Below are 12185 nucleotides of genomic sequence, written 5' to 3' on the forward strand. Positions count from 1 at the left end.
TCGATGTTGTCGCCAGTGGTCGGCGGAAGGTGCACGTGCCCGTCGACCTGGGACCGGACCGCAGCGACGCACGGATGCACGCCAAGACTGTAGGATCCTACGCAGTGCCGTAGGGGACCGCACCGCCACTTCCCAGCAAATTAGGGACACTGTTGCTCCTGGGGTATCGGCGAGGACCATTCGCAACCGTCTCCATGAAGCTGGGCTACGGTCCCGCACACCGTTAGGCCGTCTTCCGCTCACGCCCCAACATCGAGCAGCCCGCCTCCAGTGGTGTCGCGACAGGCGTGAATGGAGGGACGAATGGAGACGTGTCGTCTTCAGCGATGAGAGTCGCTTCTGCCTTGGTGCCAATGATGGTAGTATGCGTGTTTGGCGCCGTGCAGATGAGCGCCACAATCAGGACTGCATACGACCGAGGCACACAGGGCCAACATCCGGCATCATGGTGTGGGGAGCGATCTCCTACACTGGCCGTACACCTCTGGTGATCGTCGAGGGGACACTGAATAGTGCACGGTACATCCAAACCGTTATTGAACCCATCGTTCTACCATTCCTAGACCGGCAAGGGAACTTGCTGTTCCAACAGGACTATGCACGTCCGCATGTATCCCGTGCCACCCAAAGTGCTCTAAAAGGTGAAAGTCAACTACCCTGGCCAGCAAGATCTCCGGATGTGTCCCCCATTGAGCATGTTTGGGACTGGATGAATCGTCGTCTCACGTGGTCTGCACGTCCAGCACAAACGCTGGTCCAACTGAGGCGCCAGGTGGAAATGGCTCGGCAAGCCGTTCCACAGGACTACATCCAGCATCTCTACGATCGTCTCCATGGGAGAATAGCAGCCTGCATTGCTGCGAAAGGTGGATATACACTGTACTAGTGCCGACATTGTTCATGCTCTGTTGCCTGTGTCTATGTGCCTGTGGTTCTGTCACTGTGATCATGTGATGTATCTGACCCCAGGAATGTGTCAATAAAGTTTCCCCTTCCTGGGACAATGAATTCACGGTGTTCTTATTTCAATTTCCAGGAGTGTATTTTATGGAGCACACTGAAAGACATTCTTTGCTAGAACTATTGTAGCACGCTTCATAAATTTGAATCATCGATATGTGAGGCAAGTCAATCCATTTTCATTGAGGCACTACAAGATGGGATGGGAAATTTAGCTGCCCGTTTGCGCCACTTCTCTTCTGTGAGCGAAGGACATTTTGAAAAATTGCGATGTGAGTACGACGATATTTTGCAGAGTATGAGAGGAAGTGAGTGAGTGAGAGAGAGAGAGAGGGAGAGAGAGAGAGAGAGAGAGAGAGAGGGAGAGAGAGTGAGAGGGAGGGAGACAGACAGAGAGATACGAGTCAAACAGCGACTGCAATCCAGGAACATGTTCATCTGGGGACCCAGGTTCGCATCCGGAACAGAACATGGTAATGGAACAAAAATAAAATGAAACCTCTAAAATCTGGGCAGCCTCCCAAGAGAAAAGCCGTCCTCTGACAGTGATTTCACACTACACTACATAGTGAATTGTTAACACAAAGAAGGTGAAAGTACGGTGCTGTCAGACTGACGTGGAAAATTCGGACCTTCCAGATGAAGCAGAAGGCGAAGTGAAAGATCCTGATCACTCTCTGAAGTGTCGTCTGTTGGCTGAACTATTCACATTGCATATACAACTTTTTTTTTATAATCATCAAACTTCTTACTAGCTTAAAGCGGCTAGTCACGAATTCCTCTTCTTTGGAATCTCAGAGTAGCATTTCCATCCTAAGCCCTCAATTATTTGCTGGATGTGTTGCAATGTCAATGTTCCTCTATAGATTTTAACCTCTACATCTCCCTGTAGTGCCATGGAAGTCATTTCCTGATGTCTTCAGATGTCCTAAAATGGTTCAAAGGGCTCTGAGCACTACGGGACTTAACTTCTGAGGTCATCAGTCCCCCTAGAACTTAGAACTACTTAAACCTAACTAACCTAAGGACATCACACACATCCATGCCCGAGGCAGGATTCGAACCTGTGACCGTAGCGGACGCGCGGTTCCAGACTGTAGCGCCTAGAACCGCTCGGCCACCCCAGCCGGCTCAGATGTCCGGTCAAATGTTCAAATGTGCGTGTGAAATCATATGCGACTTAACTGCTAAGGTCAGAAGCGTACACACTACTTAACCTAAATTATCCTAAGGACAAACACACACACACACACACACACATGCCCGAGGGAGGACTCGAACCTCCGCCGGGATCAGCCGCACAGTCGATGACTGCAGCGCCTGTGACCGCTCCGCTAATCCCTCGTGGCCCAGATGTCCTGTCTTCCTGTCGCTTCACCTTGTTAGTGTTTTCGACATGTTCCTTTCCTCTCCCGTTCTGCGCAGAATCTCCTCATTCCTTATCTGAGCAGTCCACCTAGTTTTCAACATTCGTGTATAACACCACTTCACAAACGCTTCGATTCTCTTCTGCTCCGTTTTTCGCACAGTTCATGTTTCACTACCATACAATGCTGTGGTCAGAGAATTCTTTTTCAAGTACGGCCTACGTTTGACACAAGTAGACTTCTCTTGGACAGGAATATCCTTTTTGCCAGTGCTAGATGGCATCATTGCACCTTCCATCACTGATCATTTTGCTGCCTAGGTAGAATTCCCTAACTTCATCCATTTCGTGACCAGTAAGATACTCGATGTTCCCATTTCTGCTACTTCTCGTTACTTTCGGTTTTCTTCGATTTACTCTCAATCTATATTCTGTACTCATGACACTGTTCATTTCATTCAGTAGATAATGTAATTCTCCCCCTCCCTCCTTTGACTCAAAATACCAATGTGATCAGTGAATCATATCATTGATATCTTTTTATCTTGTGTTTTAATTACACTCTTGAACCTTTCTTTGATTTACGTAATTGTTTTTTCGATGTACAGTTTGAACGGTAGGGGCGAAAGTCCGCAACCCTGTCTTACGCACTTTTTAATCCGAGCGCTTCACGCTTGGTCGTCCACTATTATTATTCCCTCTTGGCGCTTTTATATATTGTATATTACGTGTCTCTCCCTATAGCTTACCCCTATATTTCTCAGAATTTCGAACATCTTACACCATTTGACACTATCGAACGCTTTTTCCTATGTATAGCTCACTGTATAAGGATAGGAAATTAATGTACGTACACCGCAGAGTTCTATGATAACAGGGAGTATGAGAATGCCGCGGTAGGCATCATCATCATTAGTAGACGGGTTCGTCGCTATGGAGAAGCTGAGGGACAAATAGGGGTGTCTGACGCAAAGTGGAGTTGCCGACCAGCGACTGCAGTGTCTTCAGACAACATACAAATTGAGTTGTTCTGGCTGATTGTTCGAACAGGAGTTCTGTCCAAAGCGTGAAAACACTCAGGAAGTTTAAGGCACGTCTACAGCGAGTAAGTCTATCAATTGCAACTGTGGATGTTCTTTTATTCCACGACAATGCAAGACCTCACATCATTAACTACGACACTAGTTATACTGCAAAAAATTTACTTTGAATTCTTGTCTCACCCGCCTGAGTGCCTGATCGTACAGTCTTCGAAGAACTCTAGATACGAACAAACAAAGTCCGAACAGGCCTTCAAGGCCATTCAATACCAAATAGTACTGACCAGCCTTCGTGCAATCCTCAGCCCTTAATCGTCACCTGATGCAGATACAGAGCGGCATGTGCTCAGCATACCACTCTCCCACCCGTTGTCAATTTTCGTGACAGATATCACTACTTCTCAAGCCAGCATTTTTCAGTCAAGTAGCTCCTCTGTTGGCCACACAAGGACTGAGTCCACCCCACCTGCCAACAGCTCTGGGAAAGCCCAGTCTGTGACCCATCCAAGTGTTAGCCAAGCCCAATAGAGCGTAACTTCGTTGATACGACGGGAACCAAAGTTACCACTGCGACAAGGCCGTCGAAAATGCAGATACTTAGAAAAATTCCGGGTGCCAATGGGTGAGGAAGCAGATCCATGGTTTTTACCACACACGTATACATGGTTTTGTCTCAAAGAATAAACAAACTGTGGAGAAAGGTGGTGATTACACTGAAAAATGGTAAATGAAACGTGAGTGTTGTTTATAAATTTGGAAATTTGTGGTAAGTTCCTTTGGGACCAAACTGCTGAGGTCATCCGTCCCTAGGCTTACACACTACTTAATCTAACTTAAACTAACTTTCGCTAACACAACATACACCCCCAAACCCGAGGGAGGACTCGAACCCCCGACAAGGGCAGCCACGAGAACCGTAGCAAGGCGCCCTAGACCACGCGGCTACCCCGTCATGAATGTTGTAGCTGTCATTATATGTGTAAGTTTGAACTCATAAGTGATTCTGGAATGCTGATGTTCAGTCCAGTACCTATTTCAGATATCCATGCAGAGACACCACGTGCAGGAATCAGGAGCTGTATTTATGGATCTAACAGCACCTTACGTTACAGTTAATCATAGAATACTTCTTATGAAGCTGTACAGTGCCATTGGAGACTCCCAGCTAACCTGTTTCATAAGGAATGTCCTTGAATATAGAAGATTTTTTACGTCAGGGCAAGAGAAGCAGATAGAGATCACAGAAAAAACGGATTACCCCAGAGAAGTGTGCTTGCTCCATCTTTGTTTAACATCTACACCAATGATCAACCACTACTTGAAGGAACACAGAGCTTCGTCTATGCAGATGATTCTGCTATCACCGCCCAAACCCACTGCTTTCATATTGTTGAAGAGAATCTGTCCAAAGCACTGAGAGGCCATCTAACTACATGAATAACCAGATGAGACCAAATCCTAGAATAACACCGTGTTGCGCTTTCCATCTTAAAAACCGGCAGGCAGCCAGAACCCTCAAAATCACCTGGGAAGAAACATCACTAGAACACTGTTCGTATCCCAAATACCTAGGGATCATCCTTGACAGTGCAATAACATATAAAAGGCACTGCCTAAATACCAAGCAAATAGTGGCAGCCAGGAAAAATATCTTCAGAAAGCTAACAGGCTCAACGTGGGGAGCACAAGCCAACACTGTGAAAATCTCTTCCCTTGCACTGTGTTACTCCGCCGGAGACTACCCAAGCCCAGTGTGGTTCAGTTCTTGTCATGCCAAAACAGTAGATCTCGCGGTTAATGATACTTGTCGTATCGTCACCGGGTGCCTGAAGCCTACTCTTCTGGATAAACTGTACAGTCTCTCGGGAATTGCAACGCCCGACATCCGCCGAGAGGTAGAAGTGAGAACAAAAAAATCAGAAACGTCTGCTGCTCACCCCTTATATGGCTATCAACCTACAAACCCATGACTAAAGTCCAAGAAGACCTTCCGCAGATCTACCGAGGCTATAGTTATGGCATCACAGCAATGCCGAATCGAACTATGGCGTGCAAAGCTTACCAGTGCTGTGGGATGGATTACACCAAGCGAAAGACTATCACCCGGCTATGCAGAGAATTGGAGTACATGAAGATCCCTCAACAGACTACGTTCGGGTGTCACGAAATGTAAGAGCAGTCTGAGTAAATTGGGTTTCCTAGAGGAGCTGCCACTCTGTGAGGCTGGAGCAACGCAGACGATCTTCCAGCTGCTCCAGTGTACCCAACGTCCGGCAACATGCACAACAGAAGACCTGCTATATCGAACGCCAAATGAAACTGAGGTTGCTAACTTCTTGGTGGCAAAAGTGTAAATAAATGTCTTGTAAATACATATACACACGACATGTAAATATTGTACTTTATTTTATACATTGTAAATGCTTCTTTCAAGAAGAAATAAATAAATAATATGTATAGGGGATTTACTTTTCTTGTACGATAAAAATAATAAAATAGGAGACGTTACGTCATGACTGGCCATCGTAACGATAAAGAGGATCAAGTTGGAGTGTTACTCACATCGCACCCTGAGGAAGACGGGGCGGCTGGCGGTCTCGCCGCGCTCGTTGGCGGCGACGCAGGTGTAGCTGCCGGCGTGGTGTCGTGTCACACCCTGCAGCACCAGGCTGTCCGTGCTGAGGATCACGCCCGCCGACATGTTCTGCACCACCGGCACGCCCTGCACCACACACGCGACACGCACGCCTCGTTACACACAAGTGTGCGCCGTTGCCAGGGTACATGTGGAGCCACGGGGCGTTAGGCGCATGTTATTTAGGGAAAGATAGGGTAGTCGTGAACATGGAAGCATTTTATTTAAAAATTCGTTAGAAAGTGGTCAAAATAAAAGTTGCACACTGTTTTCTTGTCAGTAATGTTCGAAATGCTCAAACGTGTGTGAAATCTTATGCGACTTAACTGCTAAGGTCATCAGTCCCTAAGCGTACACACTACTTAACCTAAATTATCCTAAGGACAAACACACACACCCATGCCCGAGGGAGGACTCGAACCTCCGCCGGGACCAGCCAGTGTCAGTAATGCACATAATACGATGTGTGTGAGAGAAGTAATGAGACTGGCAACACAGCGAGCGACCTGGCAGTGCTGCATTTTTCTATTTATGCAGACTAGTGTGATCATTCCTTCCAGAGGATGAGTCCGAGTTTCAGCTCCATAGACTCATCACGTGAGTTTTGAGAGCGCTATAACTAAAGCTGTGCATTTGTCGTGTGTTACAAAAATTGAACAGCGGAATTTAGAGCACCGTCCTTCATCGCAATTCGTATTGATCGTGAGGAATTTGCAAGTGCGACCTTTCAAAAGTTCAAACTGGCTTTTGGGGGACATTTCTCATCAATAGGAGAAGTTTTTCGCCGGCGCAGATAATTTTTGAGTGGCCGAGAACACGATCAAGACGGACATCGCCCAGGAAGGCCTTGAAATTCAAAAACAAAGCTGGTTTGCTTTTTTAACAGTATGGGTATCCTGCATAAAGAATTTCTTCCTACACGACAAACTGGCAATCAAGTAAATGGACATCGCCCAGGAAGACTTTGAAATTAAAAAACAAAGCTGGTTTGCTTTATTAACAGTAGGGATATCCTGCATAATGAATTACTTCCGCCACGACCAACCGGCAAAGAAGTATTTTACAATGATGTCCTTGGAAGGCACAGGAGAAGGGTGAATCGAGTGAGACCGGACATTGCATACAAGTGGATGCTGCATCCTGACAATGCCCTATGTCACAAGGCCACTTACATAATGGATTTTTTTATCTTAAAAGGCATTACTCTTCTTCCATAGTCCCCCCAACCCAATTCCTACCCAACTGATCCCAGTCCTCGCAAATTTTTCTCTTTCCTAAATTGAGAAATGTCTTAAAAGGATGTCAATTTTGGGCTACGGAGAATATTCAAAAGAATGTGAAAACATGGAAAAGGCTCTACCAGTTGAAGCATTCCGGCGTTGCTACCAAGACTGGAAACAGTAACTCCTCCAGAGTATAGCTGCCGAAGAGAACTACTTTGAAGGGGATATTATTGTAGTTTGAAACAAAATTGGTAGGTAAATCATTGACCTCATTACTTTTCTCATGCACCTCGTAGGAAATAAAACTGATTTTTTCTGTTGGGTACAGTTATAAGTAAACAATTATAAAGAATATAAACGCATTTCCACTTTATAAACACAAGGAAATAATGATAAAATAACCTTACAAAGGTTCCGCTCCTAGAACCACAAGTTCCTCTCACTAACATCTTGCATGACACTTTGTTTATAAACCTATTGGCCCGAGTCGTGGCTGGAGACGCTTTTGAATGCGATTACGCGTACTCGCTACGAAATTGTCGAGGTAAGCCCGGGTGATATAGTCCTACTCCTCTACAGCGACCTCTTTGATGCCGTGAAAGGTCTAAGATGTGACAGGACAATTTCAAACCGCTCGTTGTAGCATGCTCTGTACATTATCGATGCAGTGAAGATCAGGAGAATATGGAAGTCGTTCCATCCAGTTGGTGTTATGCTCCATTTTGAAGGTGTTGTGTCTAGGAATCCAGTATGCTCGGTTCACTACACTACTCCAATTAATGAGTTTTATTACAAAAGACATTTACATATACTTTACCTGGATATGTGTCGCAAGCAAAGGGCGACATAAATAATCAGTCTTCTTCAGACTAGAAGAACAAAAGTCTGTGCTACATGGAGATAGCTAACGAAGTGGCTAACGTTGAAGCTACTATCGAAGTGGGCTGCCACCATTCGGGCTTGTCGCTTATCCTCTTCACATAGGGGCAACTGCTGTCACGTTCTCATCCAGGAGGGAGGACGGTCAGTTTGCGATTGGCTGACTTCTTATCAAGTGATCAATACTATGTTACTTTGCTTAACAGAAGTATGAAACTTGATTTTCGAAAGTTGTTAGAGAAGTATTTTTCTCAAAATCTTTTAAAGGTCAAGATCGCAAATAAAAACGTATTAAATGACAACTAGTTGCAGCTGTTCATACAAGCATCTTCATATCTGCAATAATAAGCGTACAGAAAACTGCTTTAGGGAAACACTGAGTGAAGATATTGCAGGAAAATATTCTAAACAGGATCATGTGAACAATTCATTAACATATCAGTTATGAAAACACGTGTTGTGTCAGCTGGTAAAATGATACTACGACACAATGTGTGAAAAAGTAATTTCGCTGCCGAAAGGTTTTGTTAGCACCGTAAATGATTATAAATTTCAACCTGTCCATAAGTCCATCTTAGTTTGTCAAAGAGGTCTTATTTTCTTTAGCTTCATCACCTTGTGAAGGTATTTGTTGTTCAAAACAGGAATTACTAGAAGCCTGTACCCGTCTGTTTACGTCGTCAGCGGACTACCGATAGATGAAATTCGGAAACAACGGTTCTCATTTGCAAAATGATACACTTGTTCCTTTCAATCATCACATAAAGTTTGCGTCATCACACAATTGAAGGGGTCCACCCACACAGTGATGTGGTCCAAAAGTACGCCTGATAAGGGAGGTGAGCGGTGAATCTGAAGATACATTTCCGCAAACCACAAGGGGAGGAAGAGCCCTGACGAGTCTTTGGATTCCAGTTAGTAAGTGTATTAACAGTGTGCGTTGAACTTTTCTTTTTTTTACTTTATTGTTGTTAGCAGCAATTCTTCGCGGAAGAAACCATTAATACAAAAAATAAGTCAACACATCCTGTTCCATTAACTTTTGAAAGCGTAGTTTTTGGGTGTACAGGTTGATTCACACCCTTCTCGAACTCACGTGCTTCTTCCAAGATCGTCATCAATGCAAAACTTAAATCATTTGACTTTCCCCATTATTGGGCTGATAGACTTTGTTCGTCCTTCTTTTCCGTAACCTTGACCTAAAACACACACACACACACACACACACACACACACACATGGGCACGGGTTCACGCACACATACACACATGCAAGCACGCGTGTGCGCACAACACACATACATACACACACACACACACACACACACACACACACACACACACGCAGTATACAGCGTCTTCAAGAATGTTTACTGTTCATTAAACAGTCCCCATTTTCATAATTTTCATTGTGTCGTTTGTACTAACACAGCCAATACAAAGCTGAATAGCTCAGTAAATCTGTACTATGGAGCATATTAAGTAACCAGTATCTGACTGAAAGCACAGTATTTTCATCAAATCATAATGCACGTCTCACCGTTGACAACCTTCACAGTGCTAGACTCGGAAAAGTAGCATCTAAAATCCGCCTTACTTAGCAGTACCAGTGACTACGACCGAAATTACAACTTTGATGCTCCTTCTGGCCTTCAACTGTAGTTTACGAAACTGTCGCTTTAGTCGCGCCATAGAAATCTCAATGTGTGAATTATTAGTGAAAAGATCTTTTTATTTCTGCTAGGTAGAGGGAAAGAGTCTTACTTAAGTTGGTTTCATTCTATTAATCCAAAAATATAACAGGAATGTAGATGTGGTGTTTCATTAACCTACAGAAGTAGAAGCTATTCATACACTTTCTGAGCACAGCTGGGTACTTACGTCATGCAGCCACGCGATCCTGTGCTCCTTGGGGTTGGCGCGGATGGAACACTCGAAGTACACGTCGTCGTTCTCCTTGATGTCGTCAGGGTTCAGGGAGTTCCCCAGCTGCAGCCTCACCACTGGCGCATCTGGCAGAGTGCGAAAAGCAAAGAGACGTGAAGAGATCCAGTTCGAACAAGGAATGAGATTTTCACTCTGCAGCGGAGTGTGCGCTGATATGAAGCTTCCTGGAAGATTAAAACTGTGTGCCGGACTCGAACTCGGAACCTTGGCCTCTCGCGGGCAAGTGCTCACCAGGAAGTTCCATATCAGGGCACACTCCACTGCATAGTGAAAATCTCATTCTGGAAACATCCTCCAGACGGTGGTTAAGCCATGTCTCCGCAGTATCCTTTCATCCAGATGTGCTAGTTCTGCACGGTTAACAGGAGAGCTTCTGTGAAGTTTGGAAGGTAGAGGACGAGATACTGGCAGAAGTAAAGCTGCGAAGACGGGGCGCGAGTCGTGCTGGTGTAGCTCAGATGGTAAAAACTAATGCAATGACGTGGCTTCGTAGACATGCAGTGAATTATTTGTTTCAAGACGGCACTAAGGACACTTTAGACTTTTGGAACTATTTGCAGGAAAGACATTGCAAGATCCCCCGTAACCCAAAGTATCTACAATATTTTTCCAATTTTTTTTGTGGAGTGCGTTCCATGACCCTCCACGCAGCCGGAACATCACGGGTAAGAGAAGCTAAAATTACAATACGATGATAGAACACTACACGATACAACGTGGGATCTGCTTTCATCTTTACGAGAAGTCATACCTGGATGATACAGCAGATGGAGAGTTTCGTTGTGAACCCTCACACTCTGTAGCAGTATTTGCCCCATTTCCTCTTCTTGTCCCCGGTGCGAAAAGGTCTTCGCAGTTTTAGTTTTCCCATCCGGTGCAAGATGTAGCACTGGTTAATGGTGGTATGGATTCCACCCTTCAGTTTTTTTTCATGGTTTCCTTCGTCCCGCATTTTGCTCTCCTACTTTATGCCTTTTTCTACAACTATAGCATGGTTTTAGTTATGTGCGTCCCCAACTCGACGCAACGAGTGCGCTTACTAGTTTCCAGTTGCTTACAGTAAAAAAAAGTAAATAAAAACAATGAAACAATTTAAAAACAAATTAAAAATAAATAAATGAATAAATAAAATAAAAAATCACAATAATACACCAATTGCATCCTTTGTACCACATCACATACACAGGATGGGAGGGAGGAGACATCGTTAATTAAATAAAAAAAAGATGGATAGAGCGTAGGCAAAAAAAGAAGATGGTAGATCATTTGCCCTCGAAAGGCAAAGGTCCCAGGTTCGAGTCTCTGTCCGGTACACAGTTTTTAATCTGTCAGGAAGTGTCAAGGTTTTACACTTAAACGACTGTTAGGAATTTCGAAATGAAATTATGGTGTTGTATGGAATATAACTTACTTAAAATGTTCAATTTGGTCCAAAGGCAGTTCCTGTGAGCAGGTTATTAAAGCATCATGAGCGGCTGAATGAAAATATGGCGCGTCGAATCATGCAGGAAAAAACATTGAGTCCTCGCAGAATCGCGAAAGAGGAATAGGTTTTTTGAGTGCCCCAAGTTTTATGTCTTCTTCACAGACCATTATCATCAGGTAAGCTTACTATCACTTATTCTCTCATGCCTTTCATTCGCCCTAGTCCTCCCTCGCCATATCCCGCTACATGCTTCATTAAGCTTTGCAAATAACCTTCCCACATTCGGTGGAAGTATCCAAACCTCTTCAGCTGTTGATCTTAGACGTATTTGCCAGATGCTTTAGAACAAAATTTTTCCAAATGACTGTCTTCCGCATTCTATCGCTCGTATTGTTATTTTCTGTTTTCCTCATGTTTTCTAAATTTTAGAACTGACGTTACTCATTTTCCGAGACAGGCTGCCTTTGGTCAATGTCGGCTAACTGTACCCCTTCAGTATCTCTTTGCTGTCGAAAGGGGTTCATCTGACTGCCTCTTTTATTTCCCTAACTACATTTTCCATCCACTCATATGTATTGATTACAGACTACAAATACTTACATGTTTAAATCTCTCTTAGTAAGTTTTACTCACGTGTGTCTTTCTTCCTTGTAGTTTATTATTATTGTTTTTGTTTTGTTGAACCCAGCATTCAGGAGGACGACGGTTCG

At 44.3% G+C, this 12185-nt stretch overlaps 1 protein-coding gene across 2 annotated transcripts in view; it reads right to left on the bottom strand.

The window, feature by feature from the left end:
• LOC126266984 (neural cell adhesion molecule 1-like) overlaps positions 1-12185 on the bottom strand; it is an 801025-nt gene that overhangs the window by 133507 nt on the left and 655333 nt on the right. For both annotated transcript variants that reach the window (XM_049971722.1, XM_049971723.1), the window contains exons 8-9: positions 9984-10114; positions 5929-6088 (exon numbers count right to left, since the gene is read on the bottom strand). In XM_049971722.1, coding sequence (XP_049827679.1) covers positions 5929-6088; positions 9984-10114 — 291 coding nt within the window. The remainder of the gene's footprint in view (positions 1-5928; positions 6089-9983; positions 10115-12185) is intronic.

This window comes from Schistocerca gregaria, chromosome 4, assembly GCF_023897955.1.
Source record: "Schistocerca gregaria isolate iqSchGreg1 chromosome 4, iqSchGreg1.2, whole genome shotgun sequence".
Lineage (NCBI taxonomy): Eukaryota > Metazoa > Arthropoda > Insecta > Orthoptera > Acrididae > Schistocerca > Schistocerca gregaria.